Raw genomic sequence first — 24,260 nt, forward strand, 5'->3', positions numbered from 1 at the left:
GTTCTCCTCTTCCCCTGGGCTCTGCAGTTACAAACCCATCACTGCACTGTCACAGTGCTGAACCTGAACCAAAGGGCTCTCCTGGCACAGGCTGGGCACTGCCCAGTGCACTCAAGGCTTCTAAGATTACAATACCAAAAAATACAGAACATTTCAGAACCATATTATTTTAAGACAAATATTTCAGACAGTTTTAAATAAGTCAAAGGAAAATGAAACATTTTTGGGCTCACACGAACAGAAGGGCAGGATCCTAAGGACCAGACAAACCAAAACCCCTCAAAATTATTTCTCTTGTTCTTCCCACCCAGAAATATCTCTGTTGCCCTTCCCCAACCAATACTAAGTCCAAAGAAACTTTGGAATTTGACTAAATTTATTTTGGGATCTAAGGGAAAGGAATGCATTGGACAGGAGTGTCGATGATACCCAAATAGAAACGCCAACCCCACGAGGGCAAGCTGCTAACTGGGACTTGGTGTTCTCTACTGCACTCTAGGTTATTCAGTCAACTCAGAGTAAAAAAAGGAAATAAAATAGTTAAGTCAAAAGGAATTAAAGAGAGATTCATGCTCTTGCTCTGGATCTTCGTTGATTCCCCACGTAGAGGTGTAATATGACAGAACTGCCTTAGCCATGGATAAAAAAAGCCATTTTTGGAGTCTCTGCACACTCTGTGTGAACGCTCTCAGCAGCTTCTGGAAGCTGCCACATCCAGGCAGGCCCCTGTGCCCACCTGGAGCAGATCCTGCAGCTCCTCCTGACACGTCCAGCTGGCCATGGAGAAATCAGAAGCTGCTTTTGTAGCTATAAACAAATTTATTCAGGGATGAGACTTGTCACTACTGGACACCAGACTCTAAGCTGGCTCCCGGCATCTAAATCACGCTGTTCTTTGGACAATAAATTTCAAGTTGCACTTACTGTCCTAGTTCTCAAAAAGGAATGATGATGACAAAAAGAACCAAGAACTATCACCTAATTGCGTTAGTTTCAGCTGAAGCCATCTTCCATCAGAAACCATAGGATCTGATACACCAAAGTTCTCCCTAGGGACGTGGATGAGTAGAGCAGCTCAGTGCTTTGTAACTAGTACTGCTGTATTGTCTTGTATCAAAAACCAACAAAAAAGGGAGTTTGAGGGCACGTGCAGCTCCTGCAGCGCTGCCGGCTGTGCCCCGGCTCGCCCCGTCAGCCTCTTCCCTTCGGAGAAAGTAAAAAATAACAATAAAAAAAAAATCACCCCCCAACTGAAACATCACCAATGCCACGCTGGTTCCACAGGAGCGAGTTCCTGCCGAGGGCCGAGGGGCTGCCTCACTCCTTGGTGTCCTGCTCCTCGCCCTCCTGCGCCCCGTCCTCGCTGGCCTCCTTCTCCTCCTTGCTGCGCTTGTTCTTTTTGTGCTTGTGGCGCCGGTGGCTCTCCCCCTCCTCGCTCTCGTGCTGCTTCCTGGGCAGGGACACAGGGGACAAAGGGACATCAGACACAGCCCTGCCACAGCAGGGAGCCAGGGACGGGCACAGGGCTTTGATCCCAACAGCAGCACTGAGGGCACCGCAGGGGTTTTGTGATGCACCAGCACTGACACTGCCACTGTCACACTGTCACACACTGCTACTGCCACACACTGACACTGTCACACACTGCCATGCCCACACACTGCTACTGTCACTGTCACACACTGCCACTGCCACACACTGCCACTGCCACTGTCACACACTGCCACCGTCACTGTCACACACTGCCACTGCCACACCACTGCCACTGTCACACTGTCACACACTGCCACTGCCACACAGTGACCCTGTCACACACTGACACTGTCACACACTGCCACTGCCACTGTCACACACTGCCACCGTCACTGCCACACACTGCCACTGCCACACACTGACACTGCCACACCACTGCCACTGTCACACACTGCCACTGCCACACACTGACACTGTCACACACTGCCACTGCCACACCACTGCCACTGTCACACCACTGCCACTGTCACACACTGCCACTGCCACACACTGCCACTGTCACACCACTGCCACTGCCACACCACTGCCACTGTCACACACTGCCACTGCCACACACTGCCACTGTCACACCACTGCCACTGTCACACCACTGCCACTGTCACACACTGCTACTGTCACACACTGACACTGTCACACACTGACACTGTCACACCACTGCCACAGTCACACACTGCCACTGCCACTGTCACACACTGCTACTGTCACACACTGACACTGTCACACACTGACACTGTCACACCACTGCCACTGTCACACACTGCCACTGCCACACCACTGCCACTGTCACACCACTGCCACTGTCACACACTGCCACTGCCACACACTGCCACTGTCACACCACTGCCACTGCCACACCACTGCCACTGTCACACACTGCCACTGCCACACACTGCCACTGTCACACCACTGCCACTGTCACACCACTGCCACTGTCACACCACTGCCACTGCCACTGTCACACACTGCAACTGTCACACACTTCCACTGCCACACACTACAACTGTCACACACTGACACTGCCACTGTCACACACTGCCACTGTCACTGCCACATACTGCCACACACTGCCACTGTCACACACTGCCGCTGTCACTGCCACACACTGCTACTGCCACACACTGCTACTGTCACACAGTGCCACTGCCACACGCTGCCACTGTCACACGCTGCCGCTGCCACACACTGCCTCTGCCACACACTGCCACAGGCTGTCACACGCTGCCACAGGCTGTCACACGCTGCCACTGTCACACGCTGCCACTGCCACTCCTGGCAGTGTCCACAGGCAGTAATATCTCAGTGTTCTTCCACTCCCAAGCAGCTCCAACAATCCTGACACAGCTCTGAGGCTGAGAGGAGGAGTCCTAAACTCAAGATGTGTTTGGAACTTTCACTCCTCTCAACACGCAGGGGAAATCCCTGGACTAGAGGCAGCAAAGGGATCAGTGGAGCGAGAAAAATGTGGCTTCCCATGGGGCAGATCCTGTTTCTCCTGCTGACTCACACCTGACCTGGCTCTTTGCTGCCTTCGTGCTTTACAGCTCCTTTATCTCCCCCGGTTTTCCAGATGTGGGTGGGTAACCGGGGACGTTTCCCAGGATTTCTGTGATGTGGGAACAACCCCAGGCAGAAGAGGCCTGGGCAGGCCGTGCATGCCCTGAGCCTGTGCCCTGCCAGCTGCTCCCTGCAGCCAGCACAGCCCAGGAGCAGCTCTGCCTCCCAGCAGGAGAAGGGAGCAGCTTTTGGCCCCTGCTGGGAGGAGATTTTCTGCTGCTTCTCTCACAGGTTCAAACCAAGGCAGCTCCCAGGAGCTGACCGTGGTGTGAAGGTGGCAGAGTTAAAGCACAGCCCAGAGAACAGGAACAGGCAGATGAATTTATCCCAGGATAAACTGTGACTGTGCAGGCACAGCTCATGAGCAGAGACAGCAGCAGGTGTGCAGAACAATTCCCAGCACAGCTGGAATTCCAGTTTAGCAGCAGACACAGAACTGGCTGAACCTGGCTGAAAAGCTCCTGGCTTCAAGTAATTTTCTGACTGGTTTAATAAATGGTTTCACAGTCATTAAAGGCAAAAAAAAATAGGGAAAAATAAAAGGCTGCTGCCTCTCCACAAAACACCCTCAGCCACCTCGTGGCCAGTGTATCAGTGGTTTATGCTGGGACAATGTCCTTTAATACTGAAACCAGCGTCAGTGATTTCCTCCAGACTGCTCAGGTTGCAGGAAGCTGGAAACGAAACCCTTTCATCTGCAGATGCCTCAAACAGGCTCAAAGCCCAGCGTGCCTCAAGCAGGGAATCCCAGAATGGTTTGGGTTGGAGGGGACCATGGGCAGGATTCCTGCAGTGAGGTATCTACTCCAAGGTTCCAACTCTGAGCAGAGGAAGCTGAGAAATAACCCTAAAGCCAAGACTTGTTTGTCTGATACCAGCTCAGCTTCCAGTTGCTCTGTATTCAATTTTTATTATGGTCTTAGTCTTTCTTCCTATCATTTTGCTTCCAACCCTTCAGCAATCAGTCCTTCCTTGAAAACTTACTCATCTCCTTAAGGACAGAAACAGCCTTTTTCCTCCAGTCATTACGTAGGAGTTTTTCTGATACCAGTTTCAAAACAAGGGTAATTACCTACAGACCTGACAGGAATTTCACCTAAAAGAAGGGAGCTGAAGCACCAAGAAAAAAAGAGCAAGAGCAAGTCATTAATGGGATGTGAAGTGAGACAGGACCTGAGCACAGAACCTGCCTCAGCTCAGAGAGCAGAGCTGCTGCTTTGCTGGGGACTGCTCTTCCAGGAGGATCATCTGTTGCAAATCCATTTTCTGCAGAAAAGCTGTGATTTCAGGACGTGCTGCTCTGCCCCAGAGGTTTCATTTTTGTGCAGACCATCACCCCCCTCACTATCAGGCTCTGGGCAAGAGCTCTGCTCCTGCTCAAGAGGCAATTTCTGAGTGCAGGCAGAGGAAATTCTTCACAGAAAGAGTGACTGGGCATTGGAATGGGCTATGCAGGGAGGTGATGGAGTCACTGTCCCTGGAGATGTTTAAGGAAGGGCTGGATGTGGCACTCAGTGCCATGGTGTAGGTGACAAGGTGGTGCTGGGTCACAGGCTGGACTCTTACAGGTCTTTCCCAACCAGACTGATTCTGTGAGCTCTGCCCTGGCGCACAGGAGCAGCAGGACCAAAAGCCAATGCTCCTGTCATGGCCTTGCACCCCCTCTGTGTGTGCTTTGTTAAGATGGGAGCTCTGCTGGGAGCCTGAGCCCGGCTCCATCCCTCCTTCACCCTCCGAGTGCGAACACAACCCCGAGGTCCCCTTCCCCCATCCCAGCAGGCTCCTCCCGCCCAGGGCTCTGGGACAGCGGGAGCTGGGATGATCCAGGCTCATCCCAGCACGAGCAGGGGGAGCTCCTGCCAGCACTGACCTGCGGGAGGATTTGTGTTTGCTGCTGTCGTCCTTGTCGCGGTGGCGGCGCTCGCGGTGCCGCTCCTCGCGCTCGCGGCTGCGGTCGCGGCTGCGCCGGTAGTCGCGCTCGAAGTCGTAGCTGCGCTCGCGGCTGTAGTAGCGGTACCGCTCGTCGTCGCTGCGGGGACAGGGACACAGGGACACAGGGACACGGCCCCAGGCCTGAGCACTGTGCAGGGCTGCTCTCCCCAGCAGCCCCCAGCTCCTCTCACTGAGCAGGAATGCGGCCACACGCTGCTCTCATCGCGCTCCCTCCCGCTGCTGCGTTCCCCTCGGCACACACTCCCCACACGGCCTCTCAGCCTCTTGTGGAACGGGCTCTTTTCCTCCCCACAAGCTCAAAAGCTCAAACTGTGAGCACAGCGTTCTGTCTGCACCTCTCTACCCGCTCAGAGCGCCTCATTCAATCCCCAGGAGGGGCAGGGTGAACCCCAAACTGAGACACATCCCACACTCCCCTCTACACCCCCCTGGTCAACTCCTGAAAGCCAAAATCAAAGGGTTAACAAGTCCCTCTGTGGGAACAATACTCAGACTTGGGAGAAAGCAAGTCAAGAGACATTGTTCTGACACTCCTGGAAACAAAGCTGGGCAAATAAATGTCCAAGATCAATCAGCTGGGCGTGCTCCAAAGGACTGCATGGCCACTTGCCCTGCTTTGACCTGCACCAGGGTGCTCCACACCTCCCAGAAATGCCAGCAATGTGCTCAGGAGTGCTGAACCCAGGCCTTGGCTCCAGCATCGACCAGGAAGTGGGAGAGTCTGAGCTCTTCCACTTTTAGCAAGTTTGTCTCCTGTTCTCTTTCCCCCCCGTCCCATTCACAGTGCCCAAAAGCTTATAAAGGAAAAAAATACATTAAGAGCACACTGCCCTGTTTGCTCCCTCCCTGGGCTGGGAAGCTCCCTGGCAGGAAGTACCCTGTGCCAGGAATGCACATTCTGATCATGTTTTGAATGATTATTGGCATTTCTGAGCCCAGAGCCTGCGAAACAGCGACACTGCTGCTGACTGAACACCAAAGGGATGGATTTGGGAAGCCTCTGCGGCCCAGCCTCCACCTCAGATCAACACATGGAGGCTCCAAGCCCCCTGTCCTTTCCCAAGTACTCTGTCACTGCTGTCAGCCGAGGTCACAGCAGCTCCCACCAAGGTGGTCTCTCCAGCCCTGCTCCCATTTCCTGGCTGACTCCCAGGGAATGGCACTCCCAGCCCCACAGGAAAAGCAGAGCAGGCTGTTTGTCCTTTGATCTGACAGTGACATTTAGAAGACAAGAAGCAGCAGCTCCTACAGCCAGTGCTTCACACCGAGCTGTGAAACACTGAGTAAACACAGAGGGGCTATTTCATTGACTGGCCTCGTGGGAGAGCAAGAGGAACTGGTTCTGCCGGATTTAAACAACAAAAACCCCAGACCCCAAGAGAGGAAATCAGCCAGTGACACTGCTCCGGTCTGTGCTGTAGTTATTGACGCAAAGGAGCTCTTCCCCAGCCATTCCAGGGAGTCCAGCTGGTGTCCTCTATAACCCAGCCCTCGGCCAGGCTCGCTGGGTGCCCGGCAGCAGGGCAGGAGGGCAGCACTCACTTGTTGTATTCACTGGTGGTGGGGGTGCGGTCGCGGTCCCGCTCGCGCTCCCGGTCCCGCTCCCGCTCGCGGTCCCGCTCCCTGTCCCGCCGGGAGCCCGAGTATTCCCAGTGGCTGCTGCTGGAGCTGCTCGTGCCCTTGTCCACCGTGGTCACCCAGGGCGTGTGGGACGTGGAGATGGGGGGGTAGCTGATGAAACCTGAATCTGCAGGCAGAGAGCAGAACCCTCCGTCATCCAGAGCATGCTTGGGACCCCCTCTGTCCCTCCCTTTCCGAAGATCCCCTCTGGCAGCAGAGCTGGATCCAAGGAGGCAATGGCCCAGCTCCCTGCTGTCCTTCCCTTCACTTCCAGTTCACTAAGAACAGGAACTCCTTCTCCCCGAGGGAAGCACAGGATCAGGCATTTACAGGCAGCACTGCAGGGTCTCTGTCAGCCCTGGGCCCTTGGTCACCTGTCCCACCAGGTACCTCCTGCTCTAGGGTGGCACCTGGGGAAGCCCAGGGACACCAGCTGCCGGTGAAGGATGTCACCTGAGGAGCCCAGAGCCACCAGCATCTCCCTGGCAGAGGTGGCCAGCTGGAGCAGCAAGGTCGTATCCAAAGCAGTGCCACATCTGGCAGCACTGGAGGCTCCTCTCCTTGGGAAGGGCTGGCACTGCCACTCCTCCAGCCCTGCCCTGCAGGCCCTGCAGGGCTTCCTGGGCTTCCAGAGGGAGCCACTCGTGGTCACCACAGCACTGGGAGAGAACTGGGGCTGCACCAGGGAAGGGAAATTGCTGAAATCCCAGCACTGCCTCTCCTGTTACAAAACCGCAGGAGACGGTGCCTGTAGGCAAGGGAGAGGATGAAGTGGGGCAGGATTCAAAAGCTCAGGGAGGAGGTGCCAAGCTCAGTAGTGGATGGTTGTGCTACTCCCTGAGGGTGGGGAAAAAGGGAGAGAATGTGAGTGAGGGTGAGCACATGTGTGTGCAAACGGGCAGGAGAGCACTGCTGAGGCACAGGGGAAGCTTCTCTGTGCTGGGGACCTGCCCTTGACAGTGACCTGAGCCTCAGCACTCAGCCACAAAACTGCATCACCACACTGAGGGCAACAAACCCAGCGTGTGCTCCTGACTGGGACTGTCTGGGACACAACAAGGCCCTGGAGCCGCAGCAGACATGATGTGTGTCAGCCTAGAAAAGCCTGGGCTGCCAGGAACCAGGGCAGAGACAGCAGCAGCTGGATGTGTCCTGCCTGGTGCTCACCTGCGGAGTTGTAGCCAAAGGGAGGTGGCTGCCTGTTGTTGTAGCTGGCTGGCTGCCTTTGGGAGAGAAAAGGGGGTGAGTTACTGACATCAGGGACCCCCACAGCTCTGGCTCTGCTCCATCTTCACCCTGTTTTTCCTGGAGGTCTGTGGAGTGTTCTTATGGGAATCCCACTACCAGAAATGCTCACGGGTTTTGCCCACAGCTTCCAAACCTGCCACAATCCTCCTGCTTGCCCTGGGAAAGCACCTCTGCTCACAAACTACCCGGAGCACCTTCAGAGAAAGCATCTGCAGTAAAAATCAAACTCTAGGCTTCACTTAGATTTTACTGGCTCCTTCCTGTGCCTTGACTATGACAAATCCAGGTGAATGCACAGAGGATTCCTGACGCTCTGCTCTCACTCCCCACCCAACCCAAGACCAGACCATGCACCCCCAGCACTGATTTTGGACCTGTTCTCCCTTCCTCCCTCTCGGGGAGCTGCTCCATGGTGTGATCTTACCCAGGTGTGGTCTTACCCATCCAGGGTTGGGATGAGCAGAGCTGGTGGTGGTGCCAGAGGTGGTGGGAACAACCCTAGACACAGAAGGGGAAATCAGCACCAAGACCTTGCAGCTTCACAAGAGCTGCTCACAGTTAGAAACCAATAAAGAATCTTTTTACTCTAAACAAGGCCCTGTTTAAAATTGAATCATTTTCCTTCGGGGCAAGATCTCCTTCCCAAATTCACACCCTAAAGCTCTCTTAGTTTTGTAGGGATATGGGAAGAAAAACAAAGCAAAAACTACCTTCTTTTGTTCTGAACAAAAGATTCATCAAGGAGTAAAAATTAACTCTTACAGCCCTATGGAGGAAAAGTGGTTCTTGGGATGCAGACACATAGCATTCTGATCAGAATGTAACAATCAAGTGATTCTGACCTACAGAATTATATCAGAATAGAAGATAAGCAGCTCAGGTTCACTGCTGAGTTGGAGTTTATTAAATTTAAATTAATTGTGCTCTAAACTTGTGCTATCCTATTTCATGTTACTTAGTCCAAATGCTCTGAATCTGTGTGATCAAAATTGCTGCTTGTATTAAGAAAAAGGTAACACCCACCTGGAATTGGACCTGGAGGTGGCAGGCCTGTGGAAATAAGCAAGGAAAACAAGTGAACACAACAGGGAAAGCATGGCCTCTGTGTATTTCAGGGACTCTCTGTACCTCCAGCTAAGCTTCAAAGGACAATTTTGAATAAATCTCACATCCTGGAGCAAACAGAGCAGCAGAAAAATTGGTGCCACTAAGCAGGAATTAGCCTATAAATTATATAATTTTCCCAAATGATGATCTCTTTACCTTTATAATTTAAAATGTTGCTGTTCCCTTACACTGGGAGCTCCTTTCTGAGGGTGAACACAAGAACAATTGATTTGGTCTTCAGAACAACTGAAGGAGCTGGAGAGGAGAACCTGCTGCAGGTGCCACTCCAGTGTTTCCATCTCGATTTTGCCAAGCATTTTAATCCAAGGCAGTAGGAAAAGCTACCATGGAAAAGTTACCAGGGAAAAGAACCTGTGAGTGCTGCAGTGAATCCTCCTCAGGCAGGAGTCACTGCATGAAGTGCTCCTGGTGCCTTCTCCAGAGCCTGGCTGCTGCTCCAGGACCAGGAGAAGCACAGAGTGTGCCCCCTTCACTTCAGCCTGGTGCATTTAAGCCACAAGCAACAGTTCTCAGATTCCTGCAGACAAACAGGAACCTGCCTCTTGACATTTATCAATAGAGCAAATGGATCAGTAGCACTGGAAGGTTCCCTCAGGGCAACAAAGCTCAGAGGAGTTTTTTTCCAAGGAGCAGCTGCCATTTTTAAGTATTCAGGACAAGCATTAAACAGGCTGATGGAGACATCCATCATAAACAAAGCCTGGCCGGGGTAAGGATGTGTTCCCTGAGAGCTCACCCATCCCATGGCACTGACCACCTTTGATTTGCTCCACGCCTGGGACATCCCAACTCACGTTCCAGGAGTGAACACGTACCTGGAGGATGCAGGGGAGGTGGAACAGAAGTCACTGGAGGAGGAGGGTGCAGGAAGTGAGGAGGAGGAGGCCCGGCGAGCGGGGGAGGAGGAGGCCCTGCTGGTGGAGCGAAGGGCTGCTGCTGAGGAGGCTGCTGGGGCTGCGAGGGCTGCTGGGGCTGCTGTGGGGGCTGGGGCTTGCTGCCGTGGTCTCCCAGGACCTGGGGGGCACAGGAACGAGAAGAGAGTGTTTTAATCCCTCTGCCCCTGCAGCAGGGCCCTCACAGTGCTGGCAGCAGCACCAGAGCAGGGCTGTGGCCATGCCTGCATGGGCAGAGGCACCACAGTGACCTGAAGTGCAGCTGCCAGTGCTTGTGAGGGGAAGAAACAACAAACAACCTCTCCCAGCAAATTCTGTCTCTCAGGAAAACTCTTCTGGTTCGCAAAATCTGGAAAACTGACTACTGAAAAAATAAATGGACCACACAACCATGGAGAAAACCCAAGGAATTGTGCCTAGGAAGGGAAAGGCTCCATGTTTAGGTCTTTCTGGCAAGTTAGCAGCTTGGCAGGAGGAGGGTGGTTAAGAGAAGGGGGTTTGGCAGATGGTCCTCAGACCCTGCAGCTTCCTGCCTAGGAACCAACCAGAACATTGTGGTCACACACTGGGCAGGCAAGCCCAGAACTGAGACCAGCTTTAAACCCAGGCTTTCATTTCTTACAAGGGACAAGGTCCTATAACACAGGCCTAGGCTCAGTCTGAGGTGTGGGCTGCACCACTGATTTGAGACTCAATGTTACTTTAAAGTACAAAGAAACACCAGCCCCAGGTGCAAACCCTCCACTGCAGATTTGAAGATTCCAACCCCATGGTAGAAAGGAAGGGAATAATCCACAGAAGAGATTCCCAGCTACACACTCCTAGGAATACTTTGGGAGAGGTGATCTTGAAAGAACTTGGGCCTTGCCATTCCAAAGGGAAGACTCGTCTTTAAAGCATAAAACTGGCTCCTAGCAAGACCAAGCTTTTAACCCAGAAATTAACTGAGCCTGCAGAGGGGAATGATCCATGCACACACCTAACAGGGTCAATGTTTTACCTGCTGCTCTGCAGGTATGAACTGGGATACGGGAGGTCAGGAACACACAGATATTTGCCAGGGTTCACCAGCAGTGCCATGAAATCAGCAATTTGTCAAGGCAGCCCAGAGCTTTACCTGGATGGGGTTCTCCTCCGAGGCATGCTTGTCGCGGCGTCTCCCTTCCACCCTGCGGATGGTGCCTGCCTGGCCCCCGATCACATCGATGGTCCCACCCAGCTTCCTGGTACAAAGCACAGGCGTCTTTTTAGCCTCAGAAGCACCAGAAGGAGCAATTTTCCCTGCTGTCAGCAGATTTCTTTCATGCTTTCTTTCCCACCAGGAAAACATCTCTCAAATTGGGACGAGAAGCCAAGGAGAAGCCCGTTTGCATTCCTCAACAATTTTCCTCTGAGCAGGGGTGACTTTGGGCTCTCTGAACACCCAGAAATGTGATCCAAAGAACCACCATGAACAGGTGTGAAAACAGGGATTACACACCGGGACAGAAATGCCCCCAAAGTGCTCAAATCCAACAGACTGAGCAGAGCTTTAATGCTCATCCTTGAAGCACAGAGTTGGTTCCCAGACAAGGGGTAAAGCTGGGATGCAGGGCTGCTTTCTGCAAGGCAGGTGTGCAAAAGCTGTTTTGTCAATGAAGCAACAGCAACACCCCGAGCCCAAAGCTCTGGCTCATCTGGTGTGTTCTTCTGAAGCTTTTGATAAAACCCCATCGATCTCCTAAGGGCCAAGCAGTTTCCCCAGCAGAGGCTGCCCCTAGAATGACTCAGTTGTTTTACCACACGTTTACCACACATCCAGCAGCGTCGCACACAGGCTCAGGAACCAACAGCTCCTCTTATCCTCTGCCAAACTCGTAATCCACTTCCACTTGAGGAGGCAAAGATTAACATCGTGGGAGTAGGAATAAGCCAAGCAAGCACAAGCAATGTCAGCAGTGTGAGCCCTCAAAGCTGAGGTGCTTGCCTGGCTCCTTCCACTCCCAGAGATGTGTCCCATCAGCTGGGATCCAGGATTCCCCCCCTGCGCCAAGGAGGGGGGAATGGGCAGGCAGGGGTTGCATTGCTGGAGGTGACACTGAATGAGTGACCACAGCAGCTTCCTGCCAAGCTTAAAAGCTTCTCTTTAAGGCTTGAGGAGACTCAGACGTTCCCAGGTGATTCCCAGGTGCCCCCATGAAAAACAGGCTCCTCTCTTACCTGTTGGGAGGAGGCCCAGCCTTCATTCGTCCTCCCACCAGAGCCAGGAAGTCTGTTTTGAACTCTGTTTTGATGATGTTGTTTTCCACTTCTTTTTCAGCATTTCCTGTTCTTCCCTGCTGAACCTATGGAAGGTAATAGATAACACATGGGTGTTGTGCCCTTCTTTCAACTGAATGGAGCACCAGAGATTAACCCTCAGCAAAAGAAAAAGAACAGCAGCCTATTCTTCAGTCAAGGCGCAGTCATTTCTGTCATTCAGCCTCAGCCTGCTGCCCACTGTCTCCCATCAGAAATCCTGTTATGAGTTTATTAAACTCAGATCATTTTCCATGGAGTCACTAAGTCAAAACTGGAAGGTGCAATACTTGCTGTGCTGACACTTGGCTGAAGTTCTGACGGCCACCATGAACTCCTGCAAGTTTGATGGCCAAAGCAGTCTGCAAACACACAAGGCTGTCACACCACTGCAGCAGGCACCAGCAGTGAGCAGAACAACCCTGGGGGCCCAGCTCCCCTCCCTGCATTCCTCTCATCCAGAGGGTTTTCCAAGCAGACACCCCTACAAGTCAACTGGAAATTCACTCCAGTCTTGCTGCTGTAGTGGTTCAAACCTGCCAGGCTGATGGAACTATTCCTTCCACACAGAGAAGATTTTCACCAGAGACTTAATCTTTAAAGATTCATTTTTGTATTTCTCTTTGCTGACAGGACACAGAACAGTTCAGAGCTAAGGTATCCCCTGCTCTTACACCCTCATCTCTGTGACTACAAACACAATCCCACTTTTCCTGGAGCCAGGAACAGGAGTCACACATCACCCACCGTGATCTTGTTCTCAGTGCTGATGGGAGGAGCAGGGTCCAGCCCCAGCTGAAGCCGCCGCTGCTTTTCACAATAAGCTTTCCATGTTTCTTCATTGAATCCATAATTAAAGTAATCAGAAAGATCAGCACCTGGCAGAGGGAGCAGGAGTTAACACAGAGGTTCTGCACACTTGCATTCTCAAGCTGTCCTTTAAGTGCTTAATAAAGGGTTAAGGTAACAAAAGATTTCAGGGAGCCCAGCTTGTGCCTCTTCCTGTCAGAAAGCCGTGGGTGCACAGAGCACACAGTGGCTGCACCTTGGGTGGGAGGGGGACATGGGCTGAGCAGCAGTGGGACCCCAGGGACACAGGACAGGACAGCAGTGGGACCCCCTGGGATACACAGGACAGCAGTGGGACACACAGGACAGCAATGGGACACATAGGGACACACAGGACAGCAGTGGGACCCCCTGGGATACACAGGACAGCAGTGGGACACACAGGACAGCAATGGGACACATAGGGACACACAGGACAGCAGTGGGACCCCCGGGACACAGAGCACAGCAGTGGGACCCCCGGGACACACAGGACAGCAGTGGGACATAGAGGACAGCCGTGGCACCCCTGGGACACACAGGACAGCAGTGGGACACACAGCACAGCAGTGGGACACACAGGACAGCAGTGGGACACACAGGACACACAGCACAGCACCTCCACAGCCATTGAGAGCTCCCTGCAATCATTTATTCACCAGCCTGATTTTTCCAGGCTGGTTTCTTCCAATTGCCCACATATGAGCTGCGTTCTGGGCACAGCACAGGAGTGACAGTTCCAGCCCCCAACACAAAAATGGGGTGGAGCCACAGAACCTTTCTCCTGGCAGAACTCTAAGCCCACACATTCTCCTCCAGACCATCACTACCTTTGCTGTTTTGAGAGGAGATTGTGGGGCGCCCATTTTGTGAAAGGCAGCTAAAGTGGAAACTTTTTATTGATGCATCCCAGACTACACAAGTAATTACAGTTCAGTCACAACCCTAATTAGCCATCCCAGAGTGTTATCGCCCACTGCCAGTCTCCTGTGCAATGTGCTAATTCAGCACAAGCATTTCTGAATAACAGAGGTGACCACAAACTGCTTGCCAAGAAACCAGAGATGCAGAGGAGCAATCCCAGCTGCAGGAATTCCAGGAGCACCCCTCCCACCTCCCAGCACTACAAAGCACCTCCTGCCCCTCTGAGGTGTCCCTCAAACATCCCCCACACAAAGATATTCCTACACAGACCAGCTCCAAAACAAAGAGCTGCTACAAGAGCAAAGCAAAACTCTGCCTAAGCTGAGCTTGGTTTAACTGTGAGGTCTAAGCAGGGAGGTTTATCTCCTGGGCTGGCCACTCTTCCTGCTGTACCACCCAAACATGCAAACTGCATCCACACCAACTCAGCAACACATTTACTTGTCGATTTTATCAGCCTCTATTTCAGACATCTATTAGTTCTTCCACACAGGATTTCTCCTTCCTCTCCCTCACTCAAAGACATACCAAGCTGCTGAACAATTAACTGTAAATGATATAAACTTGAAAGGCTGTTGAGTAATGAGGTACTTGCTATCTAAAATAAACTTACAGACCACACAGCTCTGCAGAAATCTTCCCTCTATTGCATTCCAACACTTTTTTAGGGCCAGCTGGCTCTATTTTGGTCCAGGAATGACAACATGGCCACAACCTTGTCCATGCTTTATCTTTCCACTTCACTGTATTCTTTCTAACTCATCTTCTTCCCATTCCCCTCTGTCTCACTTGGCACTCAAGGAGAAATCCCTGCAGAAGAAAAGCCTCTGTTCCATTCTGCCTGCACTGTCTGCAGGGTGCTGGTTTGAAACCTGGACATGCCCCTGGAGCTTTCAGCACTGGAGTGCCCCTCATGTGGGCAGGGACACCCAGACCACACCACAGGCAGGCTCAGGAAAGCTCTACTTACTCAGCACAGCAATACTGCTGAAAGGTAAATAAAATATAGGGGCTGGCAGGGAGAATAATGGTGGCTGAGAAAAGGCAAGTGCACTTTTTGTTTCAGTTGACATTTCATCAGAGCACTTTTTATGAGAGTAGCACAGCAAAAATCTGGATTTCTAGTTCCTTCAATTATTTTTGTATCAGAAGAAAAACAGCAGCTGATTTGTAGCATTCTACAATTGTAAGAGGAGAAATTTCCCTCATACAAATAGGTGTGGACAGCCCCAGGACTCAAATAAGGAGGGACCACAGGGACAACTCTGGGCTTGGCCTGGGGACACAGAACAATCTGCACATGAAGAGGAAAACAAGTATCAACACCCAAATCCTGACCCCACTCAGCTGCCTTTAAGGCCAAACATTATTGGATTGGCATCAGTGCAATGTTCTCGGGAAGCAGGGAATTAATAAGATAGACCATTTAAAAAAAATAGCTGCTCCCTTTAGGGAAGTTCAATTACTAGAATAAATGCAACCCAATTTTACGTAGAGCATGGCTTGTTCAATCAGTAAATGCCATTGATTGTCTAGGCAGGCAGCAGAGGCTGAGCACATTGTTCCAGCTTCCCTGTTCCCTGGCAACAGTAAATGGACAGAAATTACATGTGAAAATAAAGAGACACAACTAGAACTGCAGAAAATATTTACCACAAGGAACTGCGAGGCCTCACCTGGTTTCCTCCATGGTTTGTCTTCAAATGAATCCAAATCCACTTCTATCACAGGCAATCCATTTATATTCCCTGCGGCATCCAGGTCAATACCTTTGGGCTGCAACTTGGCTTTGGGGAGAGAGGGACTGTTACAACTTTTAATGCAATGCCTTTCATCCACCCATTTGCTCAGGAAATTATTCCAGCAAAAACAAAGCACTGCAGTGAGTTAATCACTGGCTTTACAGCACGCAGGTAACCACAATCAGCTTTTTAATAAAAAGGACTCCAGTCACTCCATAAACAAACAGGGTGTGCAGCACCTGCAGCTGAACAGCAGAGAAGCAAATTCAACCCAGATTGGTACCACAGACAGAATAAATCATTAGAACATGCATGAAATTTACCCCAAATGGAAATAAAATGAAATTATTTTTCTCCCCAGGCAAAGTATCAAAGTATTTCTTTTCCACTCCCAAGACAGACACATCTCCTCATAACCAGAGACTTTTTCAGGATCAGTCTTCAGTAGACTAACAGGAGTCTGCAAAAATCTGTCAGGTACACAGCCTACAAAGGGAATTTGTTCTTATTTTCTCAATCAGAAGATAATTCATTTGGATCAAGCAATTAGTGGAAGGCAGTAGATGAAGCCCATGAAAGGACAGTCTCACATATGTGGAAGGACAGAACCCAAGACTCAATTTACACTAGAAACTAAACTGAATGGTGTGGAAAATTCCAGCAGCCAAATAAGCACAGCTGATAGTCAAGGCCAAAGTTTGTTTCTTTTAGCACCTTACACTGCAAGTAGCTCAGGACACTGAGTTCCAGTCCTTCTTCAGGCCTGCAATGCTCAGCCCCAGTGCAACAATATATTTTAGAAATATTCTGTGGTTTTACTCTAAAAGTATCAATCAATTCATTTTTTCCTAGTTTAAATAGAATTATAATCACCTTGCTCATTGATGGGTTATTAAATCACTCCATTGCATCCTGCCCCTCAGACTGGGAGCACTGATTTTTAACAGGAAATGCACTTCCTATTCCTGGTTTACATTAATTCTATATCCTTTTAAACAGAGCAAAATTTGCAGCTGCTGCAGCTGCCAGTGCCAGGTAGGTGAAATACTGCAAAGGTGAAGGATAAAAATAACAGCAATACCTGAAGCTGATGCTCCATAGCCTCTACCCGTTTTTAAGTTTAGATTCATAGGAGTTCCCCTATTGGAAAAGAATCACTACGTTGGCATTTGAACAAATTACTTGGCTAAAGATTCTCATGCAAAATATATTCAAGCCCTGACACCCTTCAGGAGATGCTTTAGTTCACCTGGGTTTGCTATTCAGAGTCATCCATCAGAGTGAAACCACCTCTACAACAAGAGAAGGAAATTATCCATAAAGTGGAAAAATTAGAATATGCAGCAAAGCACAGGTAAGTCGTTTGTGAGAGAGGAAGGCAGCTAGCAGCAAGCAAAAGTGCTGTCTTATTATTTTTATTCAATGCACATTAGGCAGAGTTGTAAAAAATGTAATTTCCTGCTTCTCAAATCCAGCCTCGCCATTTCTGAGCCACAGAAAATCAGACAGCTGGAAGTTAGTAAATTCACAGCTAATGCAAATTCTTAGCAATACAGATTTAGGTTCTGGAAGTTTTCACAGATGAGTTAAACAGAACTTCCCATCTTTGATTCTGCCCCAGGGAGCCCAGGAATTAGTAAGTTAATTTTCCAGCAGCAGCCCCACGGACCACCATTCCCATTCTACAGATGGATTCTCCAACAAGCAACTGCAGGGCAGAGCTGCCCATCAGCTCCTGAGCCCACGGTGGTGTTCTGGCCACTGCTCCAGGAGCCAGAGCAGCTCTCAGCTCGCCCCCTTTCCATGGCACCATGCTGGGACCCCTGAGCCCAAAGCCCCAGCCAGCAGTACCCACATGTAGGACGGCGCTCCCGTCTTGATGTTGCCGATGGTGACCTTCACGTCATCGTCATCGCTGTCACTGTCACTGTCATCCTCATCGTCCTCACCACTGGGAAGGGCCTGCAACAGCACAGTCACACAGGAGCCCATCAGTACAACTGAGAATTCCCCAGGAAGCCTCCTGAACAGCCTTCAACAGCAATGAGCAGCTGCCCACAGAGAAACTCCCGTGTCCTCTGAAGGATTGGCGCTACGTGAAATTTGGGGTAACATTTGTGAATGTGGGGAAGGTTTATCTCAGTTCTAAGAATTTCACCAGGTCCCTCAGTTCCTCTGTCCCACTCTTTTTGAGAGCTGGGGCTTTTCTGACACACCTCTTCCACAAGGGTCAAAGTCACAACCACAAATGAAAAACACCAAAATACATTCAGCAGGCTTCACCTAAGAACCTCAAGGCAAATATTCTCTCACCACAACTTCTGTGGTAGGAAGCTGCTGAGGAGTTTGGTTTGGCTGAATTAGCACAATCAGCCCCCAAGTCACTTCATTTTACAGATCTGACTCCAGGGCAACCCCAGTGCTGAGCACAAAAGTCAAGGAATAGAAAAAGAAATCTTCCAGATCTGCAGCAAGTGCAGTCTTGTGAGAAGCATGAGTTGAATTAGCACCTCACCCTACATGAGGAAGGTGTCCCTCACGCTCCCTCCTTTTCCACAGCACATGGGTCTGTCAGAACCCTGAATGAACTCTCTTGATGTGGCAGAACAGTGGCAGAAAACAAACCCACCAAAGAGTCCAGGAGAGGAGGGTGGGGAGAAGCACCCTCCTCCTCTTTCAGCACTGAGCACCCAGATTGTGTTCTAAGAGGTCTGAGCCTGAACCAAAACTGATTCCCAGCACCTTGGGCTTTCTGTCCAAGTGTTTCCCATATTTTACAGGTCCCTGAGAAGTCACACTGAACACTGAGCTGGATCACACTGTGTTCTGCTTTTCCTACCAGACTGCAGCCTCAGAGACCCTGAGCTGCCTCCTGAAAGGGCACGAGCAGGGCCTGCACGGGGCTCCCTCCTCACCACTCAAAGCAGGATGACAAGACAAGGCTGCTCTGGAGCTGCTTTGGGAATGGCTGGCAGTACATCCCAACACTGCAAATACCAGGTCTTAGGCAGTACCAGGATCCTTGCAGTCCCTATTTGTCCCCAGGAGTGCTGAAGAGCACAGACATCCCCACGTGGGCAGGGACACGTACGTGCTGGGCCATCTCCCTGTCCTCGTTGTTGACGGGCCGGCTCTCCTGGGGAGGGTCCTGCAGAGGGTGAGCAGATTCTGTGTGGCTGGGGAAGGGACAGAGAAAACAAAGTGACCACAACACAGAAGAGACAGTGGACAAGCCCAGCCTAGAGGGTCACCTACAGCCAGTTCTAAACCTTTGCCCAGGTGACTTTCACACAATGCTTTGTTCTTCTTGTGTGTTTGTTCTGCTGGTATTTACTCAACTACCTGACAAAAAAATCCATCCTCCTGGCTTGGCTTTGCTTTTGGTGGGCAGAATCAGTTTCACACATGCAGAGAGCACCTGACAGCACTCACCAGCTCAGTGGCAGCTGGCTCAGCTCGAATTTGGCACAATCACAACTGATAAGAATAAGACCATAATCAGCAAAATTTCACCTCCTCCTTAAGGATGCTAATAATTACACATGCATTTAGTCAGCAGCAAAGGCATCTGTCCCAGAGAAATGAAGGAAAAAGTTATTTCAGTGTTTCTACAAATAGTTTACACTAAGTAGTTAAAATTACAAAAGAAAAAGTCAGATAATTATGCACCCATTCTTCTCACTTGTTACAAATTAGTCCTGATGAAACAATGGCCAGGTTTGGATTCACCTCCAGGTTAGGAGTTTGTACAAAAGTTAACATAGTTTTTTGCACTGGCCAAGCAAGAAAGTGGAATTGATGTACACATGCTAGAAAAGGGTGTGCCAAGTGTTACAGAACTGAAATACAGAGAGCTCACTTGTCTCTAATGTCATAGGTAAAACTTGGTAGAGCTTCAAAATCTGAGTTTTTTCAAGAGAGACAATCAGAACAGCCCAGGCCAAGGAAACCCAATTCTCCACCAGTGCTTTGTGGAGATGTTGCTATTAATTTAAAATCCCACATTGGACAACAAACATCCACAGGATTGTCTTCAAAAAGGAACAGGCAACACCTCACAGAATCCAGACACTGATCACATCAAAGCCACCTCAGAGAGACACGAGACACCATGCAAGAAAGGCAAAACAACACAACCCAACTGTTACTGAGCAAAACAAAGAATAAACAATCTGAGCATAACTGAAGCCCCGTTCTGGGAAAGTCCCACGTACAAAGACATTTGTAAGGCCAAGATCAAAAAGGGGGCTGGAGGCTGGGCAGCTGACCAAGCACAGGTCCCACGGGTGCCAAGTTCCTGCTGTGACACCTGCACACACTTTCAGGTATAAAAGGCAGCCACGATGTCAGAGGGAAAATCAGCCTCCAGGAATTTCCATGCTGCAAACACAGGCTGTGACATGAGGATTAAAGCATGGACCACTGGAGAAAATCTCTGATGGATCCTAAACCTTTTTGCCCAATCCAAGTAAATCAGCATTGACCTCCACCCCAGAATCTCCTTAAAACTCGGAGATAACTGCGTTCAGGAAGAGTGACAAGTGTTACCTTCAGCTTCAAGTCACATGCAGCATCTGTGGGTGTGCATTAAAATGTATGAACTGGGGTTCAGAGAGACACTTGGGATCCAGGGGCCTTTCCCTGCCCTCTCTGCTCCCCAGGAATGAACCATCTGACAGGTCCCCAGCACTGTCTGGGCACAGAGAAACGGGCAGAGACTTCACCTCCTCAGAATGCCAGCACAACCCTGGGCACTGCTGACAGCACAGCATCCACTGGAATCTCACACATCCCTTGGGCTTGGGAGTGTCAGGGATGCTGCATCCCAAATCTGCAGATTTCTGCTTCCTGGCTGGGGACAAACACTCCAGACAAGGCAGCAGTGCACCCCTGGAGCTGCGCTGCTGACAGCCGAACAAACAAGAGTCATCTTTCTTAAAACACCCCACAGATCTTCATTTAGGTAGATTCTCATTGTGCAACAAAGAAATATGGGGGGAAACTAGTAAAAAGAGGGGGAAAAAAGGAGAGCCAGCATGACCACTAATATTCTTCCTTCCTGCATTTTGCAGTTATTGGAGACAGTTGCTGGAAATTCAGATTTTTAGTCCTCCTTGTAAAGTAAAATTACATTCAGATGAATGTGACAAGGAACAGCAGATTTATAGTAAAGCAGCTGTAAATTTCTGTCTAAAAGTTGTTCCTCCTCACAAAGCTCATCTGCTGTTTTTAGGTAACAATTTACCATGTTTTTTACCACTTGTTTATTTGAACAAGTTTTCATATTCCTTAAGCACAGAAGTAGGACAGTATCTGTAACAACCTCAACATTCCAGACACTGAATCCACAATGATAAAAAACACTAAACTGAATTTTGCAAGGGGCTGAACGCACACAAGCCCAGTGAGAACCAAGCCTTCTGAAAAATGTTACATTTAAAATGGCAAACAGGTAATCCTGTGCTGAGACCAAGCTCTGCTGGTGCCAAACACACAAATAGAGAGAAATATAACCCAGGACTGACAATCCCTTCCACACACAGAAAGCCAAACTGATCATTGGTTTTATCTCCAAGTCTTACCCACACCACTTGAGAGATCTCACAGAATGTGCTGGTTTGAGCATCTCAAGACTTTAAGCTCAAGGTTTTTACCTTTCCCAGACTAAAGCACAGGCCAGTTTCACCAACGCCAGGCCAGCACAAAAACCAATCCTCGGGGCATAGTTTTTCACAGGGAATTAAACTGGAAAATAGATCTGGTTTGAAACTAATTGCTGAGAGAAAAAAAGGGGCTAAAAGCTAGTTCTAAATCAAACCAGTCCACTCATCCAGTTCAGCTTTCACATCCATAAATGCCTGCCATCCCCAGAGGGGTGGCTGGGGATGATCCCATGGGATGGGGACAGGACAGGCTGCTCCTGGCAACAGCACTGCTCTAAAGCACTCCTGAAGCTCTGCTCAACAAGGCTCAATCTTTACACCATGCATTGTTATAATGAATAAACAGCCTCAGGACTCACCCAGAAATTGGTCCATCTTCTTGCTTAGCAGTGGTGTCATCTGCAAAAACAACAGTAAGAACAAAGGAATTATTCAAGTGAAAGAAAAAAAGATGAATGCATGCACAAAAGGCATCACAGGTACAGAAATACCCAGTGGTGCCAAGGCACTATAACCCCAATGCTCTCTTTTCATCAAAGTTCAATTAGAAATGGAACAACTAAAAATAAACCCAACCCAACAAACACCACCCATCTGCAGAGGTGATGTCTTACACCAAACAAAATCCAAAATATGTATTCTAAGTCTCAGAGAACAGAGACAACTATTGGACAGGAACTGAAGTCACCTACGAAGGTCTCTATATTGAATGTTAACGTGCCAGGGAAGAGGAAACATAAAAGCATTCATGTGGAAAGCCTATGGGGAGGACAAAGACGCTTCACTAAAGTCCTGTGGTTTATGCTGGCCACATCCCAGCCCCGTTAGCCCAGGGGTTCAGAAGGTTTGGGTGACTGGCAAACTGAAACTCTTAACAAAGCACCGCGTTAACCTCCCTGCATCAGTGTTATTGGTAAAAGGACAATAACGCACCGCCGCCCGCCCTGAGAGGAGGCCGGGGGCGGCCGGCGCTCCCTCTGGGGGCCCGGGGGCAGAGGCCGGACCCTCCGCGGGGCCCAGGGGGGAGATGCCGGTCCCTCCCTCCCGCGGGGCCGCCCCCGGTCCCGCACGGCCCCGCAGCCGGGGGCGGCCCTGAGGCGGGGCCGGGCCCGCTGCCGGCCGGGCCCGCGCTGCCCGCGGTACCTACCCCCGTACAGCCAGTGCTCCTCGTCCTCCTCCGCCTCCAGCGGCGCCGCGCCCGACACGGCGCCGGCGGCCGGCGGCTCCAGCTCGGTGGCCATGGCGGCCGCGGGGCTGCGGGGAGCGGCGCGGGAGGAGGAGGAGGAGGAGCGGCGGCCCCGCTCGGCTCCCGCCGGGCCCGGCGCGGCGCTCGGGCGGGGGATCGGCGGCCGCCCTACGGCGCCGCCATTGCTCCTTCTATGGCGGGAGGGGGGGCGAGACCCCCGGCGTGGGCGCGCAGGGCCCCAGAGCCGCCCGCCCCGCGCTGCCGGGCCCTAGAGCCGCCCACCGAGTCCCGCCGGGCCCTAACGCCGCCCGACCGCCCCGCGGGGCCCTAGTGCCGCGGCTGCACAGCGCTCGGGAGCCGCGCTCACGGCCCCGCCGGGCCCTAACGCCGCCTCAGAGCCCGCCGGGCCCCGGCGCCGCTCGCCCGCCAAACCCGCCCCGCCAAGCGCGCGCGCATGCGCGGTGCGGGAGCGCGGCCGTGCCCGCCCGCTCCATGCGCGGAGCGCCCCGGCCGAGCGGGGATTCTACCGCCCGCCGGAGCCTCGCAGGGCTGAGGCGCTGCCCGGAGCGCCCCGGCCGAGCGGGGATTCTACCGCCCGGCGGAGCCTGGCAGGGCTGAGGCGCTGCCCGGAGCGCCCCGGCCGAGCGGGGATTCTACCGCCCGCCGGAGCCTCGCAGGGCTGAGGCGCTGCCCGGAGCGCCCCGGCCGGGCGAGGGTTTCACCGCCCGCCGGAGCCTGGCAGGGCTGAGGCGCTGCCCGGAGCGCCCCGGCCGGGCGAGGGTTTCACCGCCCGCCGGAGCCTGGCAGGGCTGAGGCGCTGCCCGGAGCGCCCCGGCCGAGCGGGGATTCTACCGCCCGCCGGAGCCTCGCAGGGCTGAGGCGCTGCGCGGAGCGCGGCCTGCGGGGAAGAGCCCGAACGGGCTCCCCGGGAAGGGCGTGAGGAGTCCCGCGGGATGCCCGGGGAGGCGTTGGGAAGGGACGGGGAGCGCAGGACGCCGTTCGGTGTCACTGCCGGCACTGCGGTGCTCCCCGGCACCTGGGGACACTCGGCACTGTCTGCGCCTCCCGGGTGTGGCTGTGCGGCCTCGCGGTGAGCGCTGAACTTCACAGCCTGGAGCTGCAGCGCCTGAGGCTCCTTCTGCGGCTCCATCTGGGAGCTCCTGTTCGGAGCGTCGCCCTCTCCTCCGGAGCCCTTAACTCCATCGGTACCGCAGGGAAACTTAGAGCAAGCAGATTTTCAGCACTAATGCTCACAAAAATTATAGAGAACCCTGAAGCAAGTGACCTTTTCCATGCAATAAAAAAAAGTGCCAGAAAAATCCCCGAGTAAAAGTTCCCTCTCTGCCCTGTGGTTCCGGTGTGGCTGTGGTCCGTTCCTGCTCCTCATGCCCTGCTGCATCCTGCACTGGGAATGCTGGATGAATACTCACCGTAGGAACTGGAATTTGGACATCCAAAAACCACCGGGAGCTGATGAGACCCCTGGTTATACCCATGGATCCAGGTTACCTCTGCAGACGTGGGAAAGTCCTGCTCACCAACAAGCCTCAACAGTGGAGTTCCATTTTCCAGTTTTCCATTTACAACAAAACCCAGAATTCCTTTTGCTGCTCTATTCAGACACTTCACTGTCAGAAAAAGCCCGAGAAGATCCTTGTAGAAACTGTCTGGAGAACCAGTAGTTTACAAATACTCCTCCAGGCTTGCACAC

The 24,260-nt window shown here is 51.8% G+C and overlaps 1 protein-coding gene across 1 annotated transcript; it reads right to left on the reverse strand.

Moving 5' to 3' along the window:
* Positions 1-358: 358 nt before the first annotated feature.
* LOC134560596 (pre-mRNA 3'-end-processing factor FIP1-like) lies at positions 359-22,955 on the reverse strand. Its single transcript, XM_063416763.1, has 16 exons — positions 22,511-22,955; positions 21,723-21,762; positions 18,792-18,876; positions 17,556-17,662; positions 16,782-16,840; positions 15,635-15,745; positions 12,954-13,084; positions 12,129-12,253; positions 11,047-11,152; positions 9,852-10,050; positions 8,932-8,958; positions 8,349-8,406; positions 7,828-7,883; positions 6,583-6,787; positions 4,958-5,116; positions 359-1,450 (listed from the first exon to the last, which is right to left on the reverse strand). Exons 1-16 carry the CDS (start codon positions 22,602-22,604, stop codon positions 1,318-1,320), a joined length of 1,695 nt encoding a protein of 564 aa, XP_063272833.1. The 5' UTR covers positions 22,605-22,955; the 3' UTR covers positions 359-1,317.
* Between the last annotated feature and the right edge of the window lie 1,305 nt (positions 22,956-24,260).

Source organism: Prinia subflava, chromosome 20, assembly GCF_021018805.1.
Source record: "Prinia subflava isolate CZ2003 ecotype Zambia chromosome 20, Cam_Psub_1.2, whole genome shotgun sequence".
Taxonomy (NCBI): domain Eukaryota; kingdom Metazoa; phylum Chordata; class Aves; order Passeriformes; family Cisticolidae; genus Prinia; species Prinia subflava.

Excerpts from the sequence above, each read along its gene's own strand:
- LOC134560596 (XM_063416763.1), bottom strand. The coding sequence starts at position 22,604 with ATGGCCACCGAGCTGGAGCCGCCGGCCGCCGGCGCCGTGTCGGGCGCG. Across the intron at positions 18,877-21,722 it reads GAAGATGGACCAATTTCTGG|CCACACAGAATCTGCTCACC; the intron begins GTGAGTCCTGAG and ends TCCCTTCCCCAG. Across the intron at positions 8,407-8,931 it reads ACCTCCAGGTCCAATTCCAG|GGTTGTTCCCACCACCTCTG; the intron begins GTGGGTGTTACC and ends TTCTGTGTCTAG.